This window comes from Empidonax traillii, unplaced genomic scaffold, assembly GCF_003031625.1.
Source record: "Empidonax traillii isolate 1590-97213 ecotype Southwest subspecies unplaced genomic scaffold, ASM303162v1 scaffold476:size613836, whole genome shotgun sequence".
NCBI classification, from domain to species: domain Eukaryota; kingdom Metazoa; phylum Chordata; class Aves; order Passeriformes; family Tyrannidae; genus Empidonax; species Empidonax traillii.
This window is the reverse complement of record NW_020955669.1, coordinates 581,552-601,487: the sequence shown is the minus strand read 5'-3', so window position 1 is coordinate 601,487 and position 19,936 is coordinate 581,552. Positions and strand designations below refer to the sequence as shown.

General features: G+C 43.4%; 2 protein-coding genes across 6 annotated transcripts; one reads left to right on the top strand and one right to left on the bottom strand.

The window, feature by feature from the left end:
- Nucleotides 1-502: 502 nt before the first annotated feature.
- Nucleotides 503-6,791, bottom strand: LOC114063599 (G protein-activated inward rectifier potassium channel 1-like). 2 transcript variants are annotated; one of them, XM_027895972.1, is made up of 3 exons: nt 5,839-6,568; nt 1,930-2,146; nt 503-1,398 (listed from the first exon to the last, which is right to left on the bottom strand). In XM_027895972.1, the coding sequence occupies exons 1-3, from the start codon at nt 6,487-6,489 to the stop codon at nt 824-826; spliced, it is 1,443 nt and encodes a 480-aa protein (XP_027751773.1). In that variant the 5' UTR covers nt 6,490-6,568; the 3' UTR covers nt 503-823. The 2 variants fall into 2 exon arrangements, 1 of the variants encoding a protein (XP_027751773.1); XR_003572585.1 differs by lacking the exon at nt 503-1,398 and adding an exon at nt 3,379-3,465 and having other exon boundaries at nt 2,050-2,146; nt 5,839-6,791.
- Nucleotides 6,792-9,024: 2,233 nt separating this feature from the next.
- On the top strand, nt 9,025-19,849 carry MPP3 (membrane palmitoylated protein 3). 4 transcript variants are annotated; one of them, XM_027895970.1, is made up of 18 exons: nt 9,025-9,115; nt 9,403-9,521; nt 10,980-11,057; nt 11,284-11,364; nt 11,735-11,872; nt 12,593-12,674; nt 13,191-13,276; nt 14,173-14,247; nt 14,572-14,768; nt 15,126-15,190; nt 15,709-15,729; nt 16,269-16,310; nt 16,727-16,891; nt 17,471-17,551; nt 17,990-18,083; nt 18,744-18,852; nt 19,219-19,341; nt 19,623-19,849. In XM_027895970.1, the coding sequence occupies exons 1-18, from the start codon at nt 9,091-9,093 to the stop codon at nt 19,800-19,802; spliced, it is 1,761 nt and encodes a 586-aa protein (XP_027751771.1). In that variant the 5' UTR covers nt 9,025-9,090; the 3' UTR covers nt 19,803-19,849. The 4 variants fall into 4 exon arrangements, with proteins under 4 accessions (XP_027751771.1, XP_027751769.1, XP_027751768.1 ...); XM_027895968.1 differs by having other exon boundaries at nt 19,620-19,849; XM_027895967.1 differs by having other exon boundaries at nt 12,593-12,686.
- The last annotated feature ends 87 nt before the right edge of the window (nt 19,850-19,936 follow it).

Below are 19,936 nucleotides of genomic sequence, written 5' to 3'. Positions count from 1 at the left end.
TTGATTACAATGTCTTCAAAATCTCATTTAGTTGAAGTGTGAGACACACCACCAAGCTGAGCTACTGACCTCAAGTTCCCTTCACAGTGAGTGGTTAATATGGTTGTTAAAATTCAGTATGTGATCCACCGAATCGAAATGCTGAGGTCTAGTTCCGAACACGTTTCTGAGAGTTCACGGGAGTCAAATGACCCAAATGGTTATTGCAAACTGCTGCCTTTACCTGAATGACAGTGACTGAGGCAATGGGAGCACAGAACGGGTGGGTCACGATCATTGGGAAGGAGGGATGCAATCTCCAGGAATCACGGGAAGGCCACTTTCCAACGGGGTCACTTAAGAGAGAACTGGACTATGACCAAGCAGCATCACAGATTTTTTTTTTCTGTGTTCTGTTTGTTTTTACACTTCAGGAACAGTCCGAGCTCTGAGCTGCACAAAACCACGTTTCAGCTGGCGTCACGCCCTCTGTGGCTTCATCTCCCAACATTTCACTCTGGGACTAAGCTTCATGGAAAAGCTTCTGCATCCATGGAAGACAACGTAGATTTGCAGTGAGCATGCTGATAGACATCATTAGGGCAGGGATCTCTTTGGCACGACAGTTAATTCTTACTGCCCCTCAAAGTCCTATTATGCTACTACCTAAATTGGATCTGTACAGAACAATTATGCAAAAAAGATCATTCTTCCTGAAAGTGGCAAAACCAAACTGTGACTTTACTGTCAAAAGACTCTTTCAGGTCAGCAGTCTCGAACACAGTTCATCAGCGACAATTCCTGTTTCTTCAGCTCTTAAGAGAGGCAATCAAGAGTTCACTGCTCAAAGTTTGGCAGGTAAATTATCTCCCAACTTCATCTCCAGAGCACCCACGCTTGGAGAGCTCCTCTGTAACTCGAGATGGCTGGTAGACCGAGTCAAAGCCTCAGCACTTATTTTTAAGGCCTTCAGCTGCATCCTGTCATCACTGCCTTCACCGGCAGAGCTGGGACTTATTTCTTGAATTTTCAAGAGATCTCCGGTACTCAAAGTCTTCTCCGTGTTACTGGAACTCATTCTCAGGGCTCTCTGTGGGAGGCTTTCCTTTCCTGAGCTGATCTTCTGAAGTTTGAAAGGGAGTTTGTCCTTCTCTCCCGCAATATCGACGCAGTCGAGTGGACAAACCTGTTCTCCTCTGGTTTTGTTATTATCGACGGGACTACTCAGAGGAGATGACAGGGACAGCTTTTCTTCTTGCTCTTTAACACTGTAAGGAGGAGTGGGGACTTCAAACGTAGCATGAAACTGAGAATAATCGACACGGAAAAACCCATTTTCTAGAGACATCACCGGGAGGAACCTGTGACCCCAAAGAACTTCATCTTCTGTGTACGAGGTCCGAGCTTGACACGTCATTCCTGTGGAAACAGAGACACAAGCACGGCATTCCAATGTGAGCAAGCAGACCGGCATCTACAGCAAAAAATGCAAGGTAAGGCCATCAGATGAAAATCAATTGTAACCTGTAAGCTAACGATTTTATAGATTATAAAACGGAGTAGAACTGGTTTTCTTACTCTGCACTCAATTTAATGCAAGCTACGCTGGATGAGATTTTTGCAGCACCGGCAACTTTTAAAGTTCAACCTTCTTTCAGGGTGGTGGGCCTTAAAAAAGAAGCCACATCAGGGGTGTTGTGGTGTTCTAGATGCAGTCAAAGAGAGGCAGGCTGTGTCTCTTCTTGGATGTACTGGCCACTTTGGGAATTGCTAATGCAGAGCCCTGTGGGGGAGGGAGGTCTCTTTATTGTCTGGTACAGGTCACTGAAGCTCTGTAGCATATGGCAGGGTATTCTGAAGCATCCAGGACCAACAGCTGCCTCGCTAAAAATACCAGGACTGAAAAGAAAGACTAAAAATCAAGAAAATGCGTATTATTCTAAATCTTACCCGTAGTCTCAACGATTCCTTCCAGGATGACAACTATTTCAAACTGCTCGCTTCGTAGCGATCTTTGTGAGAGACAAAAGAAGGGGCTCTCTGAGTTAATTTCATGACAGATGGTTAAAGGGGAAACTAAAAACAGCTGGTCGGCTCCAGTTCCAAATCCAACATCCAGTTCACACTGGTCTAGCGGCAGAAATTCCCCCTCCGGTGTCTGTCTGGACTAAAGATAAAAAGAGGATTTAGTAATCCCCACGTGAGGCAAAACAGGAAAGCAATGCAATAAAGTTTAAACCTGCCTCTCCCATGACATTATCGTCCACATATATTAGGCCTGGGGTCTTCACAACGGAATATAAGTAATGCTAAATACTATGAGGTTGCTGTGTAAGACCAATTTTGACTTTTTTTATTGTGCTCTAGAATTTGTCACCACCTACAAACTTCATTGTTATACATATATGTATGTACTTCAACAAAAATGCCACGTACCACACTACAAGCCTTGCAACAAACGTTCAACAGGAATATCTTCTGGCAAAAGTTCCCCTTATTTGATTAAAAAGCACTTAACTCTTTAAGAAGATGAGTACTGATTATAAATGATAGACTATGCTGCATTTACTAAATAATTTTAATTGTGTTGCATTCATATTGACAGGTGCATTGGTTCCACCGCTGGGAAGCACTGTCAGAGGTAAAAGTTCTGCCATCAACTTAGATCTGATTAGCATTCTTTTACTAGTCTTTAAAAACACTCCCTAAGCAACTAGGGTATCTTCATATTGTCCCTCCACTTCACATGTATCTTATAAATGCTGACCTTGTAACTGCTGGTGATTACATAATCAGTTAGGAAGCTGCTGGAGTATTAAATACAATGCATTGTTTCATTACTGTGCTATGTGTTTGTTTTTCTGCTAAGGAAAAAAAAACAACCTTCCTATCTAAATAACCAAGTTCTCCCTTACACGAGGGGGACAAGAGTCAGTTTCTCCACTGCTGGTGAAGACAGAGAAAATACCAGCTGATTTCTCCTAAAAGCATTCTCACAAATTATTTGGGGTTTGTAACATAAAAGGCAATGCCGTGGAATAAAAACGATCTCAACCACTACCACGTACTGATCGTGACAGTCTCCCTTATAGGCAAAGGTGTAATCAAACTACTGCAAAAACACCTTTTTTTCCTGAGCCAATCTGCACTCTGAACTAAGCTGCAGATTATTATGCCACTGATTTGTTGCCTGGCTACTGCTCCTTCAGTGGGTGCACAAATTCGTTGGCTATCCATGATCTTTGCTCCACGGTAACGAGGCTTGATGTGAGCTGTATGAACCAACACTTAAACCTCAAATCGTCCCAGATTTTTATCAGATGCATTTACCTGGACAAAAACGTGTGCATTTGCACAAACCGCTGCCTGACTGATTTAAGAACTGTTTGATCTACAAACCATTTTTTTTTTTCTTTGTGGAAGAGTCTTCGATCAAATCCATTCAAAAGCAAACAAATCCAGCGAGGATGATTAGAGGTAACAGATCTGGGAGAAAGCAAAAGGTTGTGTTTGAGGCATTCAGTATCTTACACACAGGATTGATTTATGCAGGGCACGGAGAATTTTTAAAAGAAACTTTGTCAAATAGAAAGAAATTAACCTGAATGAAGATAGCTTAATAGCCCCAATATGTCAGGCTCCCAGACAGTGATCTTTGTTGCACATATACAGCTTTACTCAAAGGATCACAAAACAAGGCAGAGGACTATAAACTGTCAGCAATAAGTCTGGAAGAAACACTCATGATTCTTTATTTTGACTCATATAACACAAAGCCAAGTAAATCTCACAGATCAATGCATGCTTGAACAAGGGCACAGTTACTTAGAAATGCCCCAGCTTGCATTTTAAATGTGGTCAGAGGTAGAGAATCTAAAGGTCTAGATGAATTTCTCCAAAGGTTAAGTGCTTCATACCAAAAAAAAAAAAAAAAAAAAAAAAAAAGACTCCTGTGTCTTTAACTTTCTGCCACTGGATCTTTGTTTTGATTTTTATTACCAGGCAGACTTCCCCTGCATCATCACTTAGTCTGTTTTAGTGAACAAACAACTTATGTCCTTCAAATCTTCAGGAAAATGCTAAACTGCTATGTGGTCATTTGCCAAACAGTACTACAGTATATTCAGTACTCGTATTTGAGAGGAATCATCTCTTCACACTCCTTCACTGTGACACACGTGAAAAACCAAAATTCTAGCTCTCTTTTCAGGTGCAGGTGAAGCGTAGCAGGATCAGCTGTCAACAGCACTGCATGAAATGCAGGGGACAGAGCTCAAATCACAAACATGAACATTCATAACACTCAGATACGATATTCTGAAATTAATGCCATCATTGGGATCCTGCTTCTGACACTCCTCCCCAAGCGTGCTCCCATGACAAGACACAGCTGCTGTGCTGCTCCACCTCACCAATGCTGTGCAGTGTTTTTCTTCCATTCAGCTCCAGCCTGATTTAACTTCCAGACCTCCGTGCCAGCCAAATTCCACTGTCTCCTGATAACTTGTTTGTTATGATCTTTGAATTTCAGTTTTCTTGCATTCTGAACTGTGCTAACCGTTGTGATTATTAAATAGGTATTGGTGACAATCAAAGGGTCTTTCCACTAAAGCACCTGTACAATCCCTCTGAAATGCTAGGAGGTCACTAGATAAGGCTCTGCAAGTTCAAGATCATCAAGTTTCCCCGAGGGGAAGAGGAGGTCAAGGCTGATATTTGTCCTTAATCAATTCTTTCTTTCCAGCCAACACCTGCTAAGGAGCAGGCCTTAGTACCCCTCCAGCAGCTATCCTGCATCCTGACCCATTGTCATAGTTCTGATTTTAGCAAGAAATTTTGTCTTTCCTTTCCCCTTCCCCCTCCTGCGTGTATGTTGTTAATGGGCCATCAGATAAACAAAGGAGTTGGCCTGAGCCCTAAATGACCAGACATTAATCACCTAGCAACGAAGGGGGAGGAATTGGGAAAAAGGCCAGGGTGTGTGTATGGAAACAGGTGGGGTTTGGCGGTTGGAGCTCAGCTCTGGAGCCGGAAGGGAGGCTGCAGCAAGCAGGAGAGACTGCCTGGTTGCTTCTTTGTCTTTTCCTGGGGGAGAGGAGTTTTTGCTGCTGTCTCTCTGCGCAGCTGTTTGCTGGTTGCAGGCTTGGTTCACCGCGAGATCTTCACCAACTGAGTCGTGAGTTTTTTCTTCCACTGGGAGAACTTACTATTTGATTTTCTTTTTTGCCGGTTTTATCGGTTTTGTTCTTGAAGGGGATTATTGGTGGGTATAGGGGTATTGCTTGGTTGTTTTACTTGTTTTTTTTTTTCGTGTTCCTGTTAATACACACATACCTTTTAATAAAGGGCTGTTATTTTTTCCCTTTTCCATAATTTGTTTTCCTTTAATCGGAGCCTCTTAATTTCGAATTTATAATTGCTAGAAAAGGAAGTTTGGGTCTTTTTCTCCTAATCCATCCTCAGCAAAAGACCTTTGTCTCATTTAAACTGGGACACCCATCCATCCTTCCTGACCAAACTGGCTTCCTGCCAGCTCCACAATCCACTGGAATGCCCCTGGGAGGTCTCTGTTGAGGCTGGTTTTCCCTATGCCAGCTTGGCTCTTTCACGGCTCCTCCTACGGCCACTGCAACTTCTTCCACGGTCCCTCACCCTGCCCCTCTCACTCACACACCGAGGGACAGGGCAGCTCTCCCTGGGGCAGGGCAGACCCTCCCAGCAGAAGCAGGGGCTGCACAGGGGAAGAAGCCCCACGCTACCTGCATTGCGGCCACAACGTTGCACTTGGCCCACACCCTGCTCACCTTGCCCACTGCAACTCGGGTGCCCTGTGCCACCCGCTGTCGTGCCAGGCCTCACCTTGATAAGCTTGCAGCGGATCTGGGCAGACACCATGTGGCTGTTGCGGAGGTTGCCGACGCGGAACATGAGGCAGAGCCTGCCATCCCGCTGCGAGATGACCGCGGCGCGGCTGAACATGAGCGTCTCGGCTCGCTTCTTGGGCTGGGACATCTTGATGAACATGCAGCCGATGAGGAACGCATCGACAACGGAACCCAGCAGCGACTGGAAGAGGAAAAGCACGATGCCCTCGGGGCAGCGCTCGGTGATGTAGCGGTGCCCGTAACCGATGGTGGCCTCGGTCTCTATGAAGAAGAGGAAGGCGGAGGGAAAGTTGTACACGTTGGCCACGCACGGACTGTAGGTGTCATCATGCGTCTGGTGCAGGTCACCTCGCAGGTAGGCGATGCCCCACCACATCGAGGCCATGACCAGCCAGGCGACCGTGTAGGTCAGCAGGAAGATGAGCAGGTTCCATCGCCACTTGAGGTCCACCAGCGTGGTGAAGAGGTCGGAGAGGTAGCGGCTGCTCTCGCCGCCCAGGTTCCCGTGCTGCACGTTGCAGCGCCCGTTCTTGTCCACGAAGCGCTGCCGCTCCCTGCGGGCGCTGCAGCGAGCGGGGCCCACGGCCTGGTACTCGTCCCCGAACTTCCTGCGCACGGCCGACATGCTGAGGGATGCCGAGGTGCTCCGCGGGCAACGGCGAGGACGCGGCGGGGCGGGAGGGGCGGCCGCACCCCGCTGCCTGAGCGCAGCAGCCGCCGCCGGGAGCAGCAGCCGCCGGGTCCCCGGGGCACGGGGCGCACCCGGGGATGCCGGCGGAGCGCGGGTCGGGAGCCACCAGCGAGCGATGCCCGCTCGCCCGCAGCGCGGGGGGGAGATGCAGAGCAGCCGCGGCCCTGACGGGGCACACGCCGCGCAGCCGGGCGGGGCGAGCCGGTCCCCAAGGACCGGGGAGAGGAGCACAACGCGCCGAGCCCCGCGGCGAGCTCCGGCGGTCAGGGCGGCGGCGGGGCCCGGAGGAAGCTGCGGAGGGCCGCTCGTACCCCACCGGCTTCCAGCCCAGCCGCCCTCCCGGCCACGGGCGGGTTGGGGGGCGGGAGGGAGGGAGGCGGCGCCGAGAACGGCTCCGAGGGCGCATGAGCGAGGTGCGCACCGGGATACGGGGGCGCGGGTGTCGGGAGCTGCTCGGAGGCCCCGGAGCATCCTCCAGCCCCGCGCCCGCAGGTAAGGGCGGCCCGGCGGCAGCGCCGCTCCCGGGGCGCGGTGGCAGCTCCTGCAGAGGCGGCGGCGCTGCCCACGCCATTTCGCAGCCGGGCGGGCTCGGGCCGGGCTCCCGGAGCCGCCTTCGTGGTGCGGGCCCCGGCGTGAGTGGAGCCCGCGGCACCGCTGGGTTTACCTGGCGGGGGACACTCGGGGCCGTACCTGGCGGAGACCCCGCGGAGGTGGGGGGCTAAGGGGGATGCTCACCTAGTGCAGCCTCACGGCTGGGAAGCGGGTCAGGAAGGGTCTGGCCGGTGATGTGCGGGAAGTCCGGTCCCGGGATGTCACTTCGCTCCGCGCTCGGCTGAGCCGTGAAGAGCTCTGGCCGCGCAAGCCTTGCCGCCGGCACAGTCACCGGTGCCCGGGCTCGGTGTGGGGGCACATAAAGCGCTCTCCGGGTCGGGAAAGCCCTGCCCGGGGCCCCGGGTCGCGCTGAGTCCGGAGCGCCGGTCATGAGTTCGGTCAGCCTTTAGAGCAGTCGTTCTTTTAGTGCTAAATCAGGTACAGCACCCAGCGAAGGGCTTGTTTCGCTCAAATTTGGGCGCGAGGAGAAATCCTGTGTAGGTGGCTATGGATGGGCTCGGGCCCTGTGATCGTACAGGTGTATTGTCTGACCTTATCGCTGGGGCGATCTTCTCCCGGAAAGATGTTAAACAGCTTTCTGAAATGAGATCTGCTGCTTCGAGTGATAATCATCTGGATTACAGAAGCTTTATGTTGTATTAAGCTGTGAACCACAATAGGTTTATTTTCCAAGGTAATGGGGATATGCCAAATCACATTATGCTTCTGTTTAATCTCCTGCTTTGACCCCATGTAGACCATCGGTTCAGTTTGTTTAGCTCTTTTTTTAATATCAACAGTCCTTTTCCTAAGTAAGGAAGGTGGCTCAGATGTTTATACTTGGGAACAGCTGGACAAAGGTAGGTGTGAAAAATGAATTATGATTTAGGGTAGGTATTTTTAAAGAAGAAAAGTGTATTTGAGCCTATTCATACTGCAATGATGAGAGGACAGATTCATACTCTTGCAAAGTATCACATGCTAGGGCTGGTTTTAATACCTTGGAGAGCCAGCTCTGAGTATTGACCTGGATACAGAATGCTTTTCATTCTTTAAAGTCAGTCCTGTGTAACAGGATTTTTACGGGGCATGGAAAATGCCTCTAGGGGAAGCTTCCATTTTCACTGCTGTGCCTAACTCCACTAATTCTGATGCTCCTGGGTTTGCTGACAGGTTTTTGAGACACTAAAATGTGTATTTTCTGTATTCTTGTGTGGGGTGATTTTTCACTAACAGTCTGGAAAAGAATAGGGTTTTCTTGGGGTTTGGTGCTAAATAAGTTTGACTAAACAAACACTGTTGCTAAGATTTAAGGTTCTCTTTCTTAATAATTTGAGAAGCATCTGAAGCAATTCCTGAGCAATGGAAGTAGCCTTACTTGTTGAAACATTCTTAGTACCTGTGAGCAAGGTTGATAGTGTGACAGTCTTACTACCTTCAACAAACTGCATGGAACTGTAGTATGGTGTTCATCAGAATTCCAGGGGGATGTTCATTTCTTTGAGATGTGCTTTTAGGAAGCCACAGAACATCTTGTCATGGGGCATCTTCCTGCGTGCTCTCTCCATTTCTGCACATGATGTTTATCAGTGCTTTTAAACATCCATTATCTTCTGTCTTTCCAGACCTGTGAAAACTACCTCTCTGGAGAGATGCTCTCTGTAACATCAGCCTTGTCTGAGATACCATATGGTTATTATATAACCTGGTATTTTCCATTGTTCTCCTTGTGTAGAAGAATAACTGCAGAGCTCTGCTTGATTCAGGTTAAACTGAACACTTGAGGGACAGATGTACCAGGAATTCACTCTTTTTACATGCTTGCCATTCTTCTCCCATACTTGAGCTCAGGTGTTATGTTTTCTCGTTTCAGGACTGCCAGAAAGAAGAAACAGTCACGTTGATTTGAGCTGAACATTTGTCTCTGAGGTTAAGAACAAAGCCATGCCGGTGCTTTCAGAAGACTCAGGTAATTAATCTGCATGTTTTCAACAGAACAGCTGCTGACTGGGGTGAAGTCATACATACTGAACGATAATTGTTATATCTTGAGCTGCGTTTGCCACTTATGAAGGGAGCATTGCAAAATGAGGGGTAGATAAACACAAGTCTGGTAGATAAACACAAGTCTCTGCAAACCTGGTGATCACCAAGATGGTGCCCAAGTAAGTGTAGTAACTGTTAAGTCTGCAGTTGAAGGTCCCATGAGAAATGCTGTGTACAATGTTTTTGCTCTGTCCTCAATCTAAAATTTAGGACTACATGAAACTCTGGCCCTTCTGACATCTCAGCTAAGACCTGATTCCAATCATAAAGAGGAAATGGGATTCCTTAGGGATGTCTTCAGTGAAAGGAGTCTCAGCTACCTAATGAAGGTAAAAGTTCATTTAAGTATGTACATTTTCCTTACAGTTTACTTATTCTACTTTGTCCCAGGTTAAATGAGACAAAGGTCTTTTGCTGAGGATGGGTTAGGAGAAAAAAGACCCAAACTTCCTTTTCTAGCAATTATAAATTCGAAATTAAGAGGCTCCGATTAAAGGAAAACAAATTATGGAAAAGGGAAAAAAATAACCGCCCTTTATTAAAAGGTATGTGTGTATTAACAGGAACACGAAAAAAAACCCAAGTAAAACAACCAAGCAATACCCCTATACCCACCAATAATCCCCTTCAAGAACAAAACCGATAAAACCAGCAAAAAAGAAAATCAAATAGTTCAATTTTTAGCACCCTTTGGTGCAGTTCCAGCCACAGTCAGCAGGGGGTGCCTTCGGGTCACTGGAGATTTGTAATGTCTTATACCGTTCACCGGGTGGTGCTGTTGAGTTATCAAAAAGTGCAGAACTTGTAATGTTCTATAGTGGTCACCAGGGGGCGCTGTTGGATCCCTGGAGGAGTGGAACTTGCAATGTCCAGCCCCCGTCACTGGGCGGCGCTGTGGGATCCCTGGTCGCCACCGGGTGGCGAGGGAGGAGGGGAAAGGGGAAGGGAAACAGAAAGTTCTCCCAATGGAAGAAAAAACTCACGACTCAGTTGGTGAAGATCTCGCGGTGAACCAAGCCTGCAACCAGCAAACAGCTGCGCAGAGAGACAGCAGCAAAAACTCCTCTCCCCCAGGAAAAGACAAAGAAGCAACCAGGCAGTCTCTCCTGCTTGCTGCAGCCTCCCTTCCGGCTCCAGAGCTGAGCTCCAACCGCCAAACCCCACCTGTTTCCATACACACACCCTGGCCTTTTTCCCAATTCCTCCCCCTTGGTTGCTAGGAGATTAATGTCTGGTCATTTAGGGCTCAGGCCAACTCCTTTGTTTATCTGATGGCCCATTAACACATACACGCAGGAGGGGGAAGGGGAAAGGAAAGACAAAATTTCTTGCTAAAATCAGAACTATGACATACTTATTCTCTGTTCCCTGGATTTATCAACCGTTTACTTTGCCAAAGCTGCTTTTTTTTTTTCTTAAGAATTCCATACCAACCAAAGTATGTGTGTTTAAGCACCAGACATTAAGAACATTTGAAAATTAACATATTTTGTTCAGGAAAAAAACACCTCTGCTCTGATTGCTAAAATGAAGATACAGTGCCCTGTAACTAAAAAGTAGTCTGAGATGGCTGCATTTTTTTCCTTACACTCCTAAAGATTTTCTGGCTATCTGAGTAAAAAGAAAACTAAAAGACTCCTGAACAAAAAAAGTAACCCCGAGAGAGATTATTTTCCTGACACATCTCAGAAAAATTATATTCCTTACATAGAAAAATATTCTAGTGCAGGTATATTTAGAAAGTTTTGAATCTCTCTTTAGGAATATCTCCAAATAATCTTTTTCAGATCCATGAAAAACTCCGTCATTATGAAAGACAGAGTCCAACTCCTGTTTTACACAGTGCAGCAGGATTAGTTGAAGATGTAAGTAAAAATTCCTGTCTCCTACTTTTCCTGTTCTTTGAGCCTGCTTTTCTAATATCTCAGAGTTTTGCAGTTGTCCATTCTCGCAGTTTTCATGCGCTGCTGATTGGGATCAGTTTTGATCTGTGCACTCCACTTTGACAGCTGATAGATATTAGAGGTGCAGATTCAGGATCTTGTTTGGTGGACTCCTTTAATTTTGGGGTTGTAAATTTTTATTTTCAAGGTAATAGAAGAGTTGCAGACCGCACCAGTGAATAATGAAGAAAAAGAGCTACTTCAGCTGTTGTCAACACCACATCTCAGGGTAAAAAAACACACTGGGGACTTGAACAAAACTCCTTTGCACAATTGTGCAAGGGCTGTCTTCCCTCTGCCCCCTCCTTAATATTTCCTAAAGGAGCAGAACAGAAAAGGAAACCTTTTTGCTTCTCGCAGTCCCCTCAGGTTTTTTCTTAGGCTGAGCTTTGTTGTTGCCTGGATTTAGTATAAATACCAACATCTACCAGTGTATAGTTTACATGATGGCTAATATAATTGCTGAATCTTTTTTTGGAGGTTTTGTGGTGAGGGTAGAAAAGGGGGAGATTGAAGTTTGCTGTAATATTGGAAACATGAGAACTGGGAGCTGCAATATTACTACGTTAAATTACTATTTTTTTATTTCCTTTATGCAGGCAATGCTTGTAGTACACGACACTGTAGCACAGAAGAACTTTGATCCAGTCCTTCCACCTCTGCCTGATAACTTTGATGATGATTTCGATGAGGAATCAGTGAAAATTGTTCGGCTAGTGAAAAATAAAGAACCCTTGGTACATATCAGATAACCCATACCTAGTCATAAAACTCTGTAGTGCAAAAGTGTTACTGTGAGTAGAGAGGAGACACTTGAAGATGCTGTCACAAATAGCCAGCAAAAACTAGGAGTGTTCTGTAAGCCAGTAAAGTAACACAAAAAGAAAACTTGGGTAAATACACCTTCACAGTTTTGCATTGGGATGTGCTTTCTGGGCATGGGTTTATAGTACCAGTTAACCCAGGGAACACTGAGAAAGTTGTATGTGTTGGAGTGATTATGCTTATTATATGTATTAATTGTTTTCATGGTGTAGTTAACATTCAGTGACTTAAAATACTCATTTGCAATAGAGTCAGTGAGGTAAGAGCATGTTTGATACTTGTATGTAAACATTATATTATCAGGGTACAAATGGAAATGGATGAACTGATTTCCTAAGAAAAAACAGTTGTGTTGGGGAATAAATATGCTTTTTGCATATGGCAGTAGCAGAGGAGAGCAGTGACTTAGTTCCTGATAAAGCTGATTAAAGCTTTATATTGCCAGAGGAGGTTAGAGAAGGAAAAAAAAAAATCTAATTACTTGGCTTTTGTTGCTTTTATATGTAAAAGTGCTGGCTGTATAAAGATTAGAAGACAAAGCTGGTTGTAACAAATCCTGTTTTGAACACTGCTTGCTGTGCTGTAATCGAATTTCTTACGGTCTCCTGGGTGGGGGGTGTGTTTTATTCCAGGGAGCCACTATCAGGAGAGACGAGCACACAGGAGCTGTGGTCGTAGCAAGGATCATGAGAGGTGGTGCAGCTGATCGCAGTGGTATGAGCAGTGGTAAATTTCTGAAGAAGAGAGGGGTTTTAAATTGCATTTGTAAAATCCTGAAGTTTCCTCAGCATGCCCTTAGCGTTTCTGTATTTCAGCAGTAATTCATTAATCTAATTATGTGGGTTTTTTTTTTCTGAAATGGCCGCTAGGAAAAAATGCAAACAAAGGTAGAAGAAGTAGGTCTGAGCTTCAGAAGAAAGAAAAGAATGTTTTTTACTTTTAATCTAGTATCTTGGTTTATTCAGGTTTATGTGCTGTTTTTTGTGAGAAATTCTTTTATTTTGGTTAACAGTAGCTATATATATAAGACAAATGCAACATTTCTGCATGGATAAAAAAAACAAACATATGGAATAAGGGCAGGAGATGTGGGACTCACATTTGCCAACAAAGGCAATAGTATTAAATCTATCAAGCTGGATGAGGGAGGAGAGAAGATACATGCAAATGACTAAGGCTGGACATCAGAGGAGTGGTAGCCCTATTTTAATTTATTTACCATCTTTTCAGGTCTTGTCCACGTTGGAGATGAGCTAAGAGAAGTCAATGGTATTACTGTGCTTCACAAACGACCGGAAGAAATAAGTCAGATTTTGGTCTGCACTGATTTTCGTTTCAAGATCTTTTCTGTTGGGTGATCTAGTAATTACAGTAGATGATAACATTTAACCATGAGTTTAAAATATAGAGCTAAAAAGATGCAATCCCTGCTTGTCTTTGCATTAAGAGTTTTTCTTCTCCCAGTGGATTAGTCTTCTCCTTTTGACTTCAGAAACTTCTGCCAACTGGATCGGTACCAAGTAAGATACAAATACAAAATTAACGTGTTGTTCTGTCAAGAACCGCCCTTTAATGCTGTTGTTTATGACAAGCAAATTGCAAATTATATGTACATTCCTGGAAGATAAGCAGTTTACAAATGTTGGTCTGTGTTTCCTTTTTAACCTGTGCAGAATAGCAGGCCTCTCTGGGACACAGTTCATCTTATCCAAAATAAGGCATCGAAAATAGATCAGATAAACTTATTCTAGATTTGACACATCTGGAAGTGCTTTTTAATTTACTATAACTAGTAGTTGATGTTTACTAGCAAAGATTTCTAGAATGAAAGTAGGTGTTTATTTTGTTGATGTTCAGTCTGCAAAAGCTTAAGTCAGTCTCATACTAAGAGCCACAGAATTATTTAATGCCCTGTGAACTCTAGTCCAGAAATTAATGCAGTTGCTAAAAGCAAATGAAGGAATTTTGAAGAGGGTCTTAACATGTTCTAGCCAAGTAGTTACTGTGGATGTCTCCATGGGCAAGACACTGTTGTGGAAGATTCATGGAAAATGATGATTGTCTCTGTAATGAAGTTAAAATAGTGGATTAGCTTGGGCTGTTACCGTTCTGAGATGAAAAGACAGCTGCCAGGTCCTTAACTGGAGCTTGAACAGTCTGCATTGTAACCTTCTCCTGCTTTCAAAGTAAAAAACATTTCTCTGTCTCTCAGGCTCAGTCTCAGGGGTCAATAACATTAAAAATAATTCCAGCCATCAAAGAAGAGGATCGTCTGAAAGACAGCAAGGTACTGAAATGCTGAAGCCCACATTTTCATATTTATACATTCTGGCATCTCTGTAAATGCAACATTCCTGCTGTGTCAGTGGGAAGTGTCACTGACACAGAATTGAACCACAAAGATAGTAGAGAGGTTTCCTGTGCAGTTTCTGTTCTTTCATCGAACAGAATTACTTGGATGAGTTTTCTCCTGCTTGCTGCATTTCCATATTTTTGAGGGCTTGAAGGAGAGATGAAGTGCATGTGTAGTTAGCACTGGGGAAAGCCTTTTAAAAGCAGCTTGAAATTCCAAACAGGGCAAGAAGAAATGACGTGTTACCCTCTTTTAAAGGTGTTCATGAGGGCTCTTTTCTGCTACAATCCCAAAGAAGACAGAGCCATTCCTTGCCAGGAGGCTGGGCTGCCGTTCAAGAGGCGACACGTCCTGGAGGTCGTAAGCCAAGATGACCCCACGTGGTGGCAAGCCAAGCGTGTGGGGGACACCAACCTCAGAGCAGGCCTGATCCCCTCAAAGCAGTTCCAAGAAAGGTTTGTCAGCTATAGATTCATTTTTTTTTCTTCACACATTTACACTGTCACATTGATTAACACTTTGTAGCCTGAGAACAGAAGCGCTTGCTGAACAAACATATGAAATGAGATGTGGAATATCAGTCTCTTCACCCTCTTGGCTTATGGAGGGACTGTCTTTACAGTACATCTTTAGTCTGTTATAAATATTGTCTGTTGCAAAAAAAAAAAAAAAATTGTTGAATCAGAGACACTTTAAATTTTAAAGGAAAAGCCCTGTTTTGTTCTTTATTTTCAATGTTACATGTATAACGTGCTGTAAATTCTGTGCAACGCTGAGCTTGCACATCTAAACCACGATTATTTTCTCTTCAGACGACTGACTTACAGGAGAACAATAGGCACTCTGCAGAATGCCAGAACTCTGAAGAAACCACTGTGTAAGTCTGTTCTGTGCTTTCAGTTATGTTTTGATACTTAGTTCTCAGCATATTTCCCTGGGATTTCACTAATGACGTGTTTTGAGTGTATTTTGCCATTGATTAATGCTTTGTGTACAATCTGCCATCAAGGGATGTGCATGGATACAAGCTGCCACTTGGGAAGATTTGGGTTTGAGCTTCATCCTGTTGTTTTCAAAACACAGAGCTGTCCCCTCCCTTCCTGCTTTCAAGGACATGAAGCCTGACATATTGTTTAGATGCCTTAAAATTTGCTGTTGTGCTCACATTTTTTTTTCCTGTAGTTTGAACTTTGAAAGCTGCAAAAGTAACCCAACTTTAATCAGTTGATAAGGGTCTATTACTTCAGTTGTTTGTGTGTTGTTTTTTTTTTTAAGAAAAAAATCCTATTAAGCAATCAGAGCAGAAGAACCTTCCTGTCCCTTCTCTCTAATTTTGCTCAGTTATTTGTCTGTCTTTTAATATCATTCCAACTCTGCCTTTCATGCTAACTACAGATGATCAGTCCTCTGACAAAGGTAGGTCCTCTCTTACACCCAAAGCATTTTCTAAAACACTTGCTACACAAAGGGAATAGTAGATATATTGTTCCTAGGACAGTTTCTTTATGAATTATTATTTAACCTAATTCAGATTGTTGACTTGAGTAATGATACCTTCCAAATTTGCTCTTGATTCAAGAGAAAAGATTTGTGTCTTCTGATACACATTCTGTAGGTTTCTGAGTGAGATTAAATACAGTCTTCCTATCTGGTATGTTTAAAAAAATAAAGAAATATTGGGTTTCAACATTCTAGGGCACCTGTATCAATCTGAAGTGATTTGCCTTCATTGTTCATTTGGACTGTTTTCTGGGTTATTTTCATTATGAGCAACTGTGGTGGGCTCATGCAGTTTATGTCACTGTATCAGCTGCCTTTCCCAATATCAGGTATTTTGTGTTCAGTGCTGCATGCTGTAATTTTCTTCACATTACTCATGCTTTTTGAGATTCCTATTCCTCGTGTTCATATTCCTCTGTGCCCTACCCCCCACCTCCTTGCTTTTTCATTTACAGAAGACTGTGACTGTGAAGGATATTTCAATGGACACTACATAGGTGAGAAACCAAAATCCCTTTCCCCTTCCCTAACAACACCCCCCCCCCAAAATAAAAACAAAACAAAACCCCCACACCAAAAAACCCACCTCCACATTAAAAAGTGAAAACTGGCCTATTTATATTAATTTCCCATACATTGATAAATTAGATTATCTCTGTGAAGAGGCATAGCTGGACTTTGGCATAACCAATACTTGGCAACTGGGGGGTTTTTATTATAGATTGGGTGCTTGGTTTTCTACATCATCTGCAAACTTCTCATCTATAATATTAGCATATGTGCACTGATTTGATTGTAAAAAAAAAATTGGTGAGAATAACTTGCATTCCAAGACAGTAATTTGTAGCTGAACAAGCTTGAAAATCTGGATAAGTGGAGATGTGTCTTAAAATATCTTCTGTTTTTTGCACAGCTGGTTTACGCAGGAGCTTCAGGTTAAGTCGTAAAGAGAAGGAGAACAATCTGAATGAAGGAAAGCAAGCAGAGCAGGCAGATGGAGCCGAGTTCCTAACATATGAAGAGGTCACAAAGTATCAGCAGCAGCCTGGTGAACAGCAGAGGCTGGTGGTCTTGATTGGTAAGATGCACAACTGGTTCAAAATTCTTCACCTCTCTCCCTCTTCCCTTATCACCTTCACTGTAAGTGGTTTTCTTTAGGTGTTTGGGGTTTTTTTGTGGTTCCTGGTGGGTTTTTTAAAAGGTTTTTCAGGTTTTGGTCAGAAGTTGCTCTTTTATTTTAAATTACATTAAAAAACAAACAAACCAACCTACTGAAAAAAAGCAATCAGACTCACCAAATCCTCCTAAAAATAATGATGCAGAGCTACTTATCATTTTTCTGATTGACTTTCCATTGATTCTCTTTCCCAGGACAGCCTAGAAATCAAGGGTATCCCATAGAACTTGAATGCTAAGATTACAGATTTTCTGACTTAGTGTCTGCCAAATGTTTGTCCAACAGCTGTTCCAGGAATTCAGTTTGTTCCTGGTGATGTTCATCAAAGTAGAATGTGATGGAGCAGGTCATGAGGCCTCTCATGCACAGGTTTCTTCGAGCACTTTCCTGAGTCATCTTATTGCGTGTGGAACTGATACATTTATTCTCTGCAGTATTCCCTGTCACACAGAAGTGGATCAATCAGTTTTATTTTATTAGGTTGCCTGGGGGCCAAATTAAGTGAGCTCAAGCAGAAGGTTGTGTCAGAGAACCCACAGGAATACGGTGTTGCAGTTCCACGTGAGTAAAATTTACTGACTTGTGTGTGTTGCCACTTTATTCCTTAAACGCTGTCTAATAATGGTAGTGCCAGCTGCACTGATGAATGATAATTTGTGTTCTGACTATTGATTATATGCATGTTTTAGGAGGGGTTAAAAGGATTAATTAAAATTCAATTAAAAGAAATGATGACATCCAAAGTGAGGGACACATATAATCATATAAGCTTCACATTATCTTAGGAAAAGCCAGCAATATTCTTACTGTAAATTCAGAGGCAACATGATAGGACTTTATACATTTCATGGTTTTATTTTTGAAGTTGCAAAGAAAATGAGAGTCCACTATTCCAGCTACCTTGTTTGAAGTCATGAAAACGTGACTGGAACTAAACAGAGAAAACATTGTTTGTAAAGGCTGATGTGTCTCCCATGTCTTACTTCCCTTCTCTTCTAGATACAACCAGGTCAAAGAAAAGTCATGAGAAAGAAGGAGTAGAATACAATTTTGTCTCTAAGCAATCATTTGAGACAGATGTGCAGCAAAACAAGTGAGTCAACTTTAAAACACTGGCATAAATGACTATTTTAAAATATCCCTCATTCGGTCTTGCATGACGTAAATACCAAAATCTGATGTCAGGTTGGACTAGCTGTATTGGAAGGGTTCCAAAAGCTCTTGATTCAGTCTGGACTGTTAGCACAAGCTCAAAAATCACTTAGTAAGAAGCAAATCAGGAATGACATAAGACTAGGAGGAGGATCCTAAGTTCGAATTTAAACCTGCATATCATAAGTGTTGTGATTGGTCAGAATTGAATCTAGTGAGAGTAACAGATACTTAGTTGGGCCTACTGATTGTGTATTTAGTGTGACAGGTAACAAGTTTCACTTCTTGTGAAATTGTGTTCCCTCAGATTTTTGACGAGTCTTCCAAAAGATGAAAGGATTGCAGTCAATTTCCTTACTAGCTTTATTCTGTTTTCTGTGAAAAACATCTTTTCTTCTTCTTTCCCATTTTGTCAGCAGTGCTGATTAGCTGTTAAGTGACATGGGAAGGAGAAAAAAAAGAGAAAAAGAAATCCTTTCCTGCCTGATTTTCTGCCTTTCTCCTCCTCTTTTGAACTACTGTGACTTCAGGAAACAGCTGTCAAATGTGCTAAGTTAAATATTCTTCGTAGATGGTATTTAAAAACGTATTGACTTTTCAGATTTGTGGAACATGGAGAATACAAAGAAAACTTATATGGTACAAGTCTGGAGGCAATCCGGTCTGTGATGGCCAAAAAGAAGGTCTGTCTGGTGGATGTGGTACCTGAAGTAAGTTCTGCATCTTATTTTAAAGAATGCAAATATTGCTTACTATGCTACCAGCCTGAGTAACCGATGTTGTTCACCAGTTGTGGCTTCTTACCCTGCAAAAGAACAATGATGCTCTCACAACTTGTGTTTCCTGGCAGGAAACATGCCTGAGCTCTATACTGTGAGTTAATCTTTGACATTTTGATTCAGGTTTTGTAACTGGGTTAGGAGAAGATTTGTAATTCTACCTCAGACGAATTCCAGGTTTAAAATTTCCAGTGTTTGGCCACTTAAGCAAAGCAAACCATAACTTATCTGTGAAGTCCCCTTTTTTTCCTACTTTCCCCAGTGTTTTTTGCCACGTCCTTTCTCCTTGGTTCACAGGCAGTGAAGCACTTGAGGACTCCTGAGTTTAAGCCTTATGTTATCTTTGTGAAGCCTCTCATTACGGAAAAGAAAAAACATGCCCTAAAATCTCCCATGTCAGAAGAAATCTCATCCCCCCTGGTAAGTATTCTGTCTTTTAATCTTCTTAGACATGAAAGAAGTATTTGGGTTTGCACTTCTATGACATGCAAGAGCTCCTCTTGCATTTTTTGGAACAGCTGCCAGTAGCCTGCTGCCCCTTAATCTCAGTTGCAATATCTTACGTACCTTTTCCTAATGGCAGTGGCTTTTGTTTCATTGTCTTTCAAAGTAATGACTTAGTGTGCTAATATGCTTCAAAATGCTGGTAGTTAAAAAGACATGCTGTACATTTCATACCATCATCTTGTGTTGGTCAGCAGGATGAAGAACAGCAGGAAATTATTAATTCAGCAGCATTCATTGAAGAGCAGTATGGCCATTTAATTGACACTGTCCTGGTGAAAGAAGATCTCCAGAGTGCATGTAATCAGCTGAAAACTGTGTTAGAGAAACTAAACAAGGATTCATTTTGGGTGCCAGTCAACTGGGTTAGGTCATAGCTTGTTATCTTGTTTAAGGGAGAGATTGTATAAAAATGTCTTGTAAATGCGTGAATTAGAAAAGGGAAATGTGTCAAATTCACTTCAGAACTGCTGGTCTGCCTAAAAGGCAATACATGAGGAAAAACTAACAA

Excerpts from the sequence above, each read along its gene's own strand:
- LOC114063599 (XM_027895972.1), bottom strand. The coding sequence starts at position 6,489 with ATGTCGGCCGTGCGCAGGAAGTTCGGGGACGAGTACCAGGCCGTGGGC. Across the intron at positions 2,147-5,838 it reads TCCGCTGCAAGCTTATCAAG|TCCAGACAGACACCGGAGGG; the intron begins GTGAGGCCTGGC and ends TTTTATCTTTAG. Across the intron at positions 1,399-1,929 it reads AGGAATCGTTGAGACTACGG|GAATGACGTGTCAAGCTCGG; the intron begins GTAAGATTTAGA and ends CTGTTTCCACAG.
- MPP3 (XM_027895966.1), top strand. The coding sequence starts at position 9,091 with ATGCCGGTGCTTTCAGAAGACTCAG. Across the intron at positions 13,277-14,172 it reads AAGAAATAAGTCAGATTTTG|GCTCAGTCTCAGGGGTCAAT; the intron begins GTCTGCACTGAT and ends TCTGTCTCTCAG. Across the intron at positions 16,892-17,470 it reads GAGGCTGGTGGTCTTGATTG|GTTGCCTGGGGGCCAAATTA; the intron begins GTAAGATGCACA and ends TTATTTTATTAG.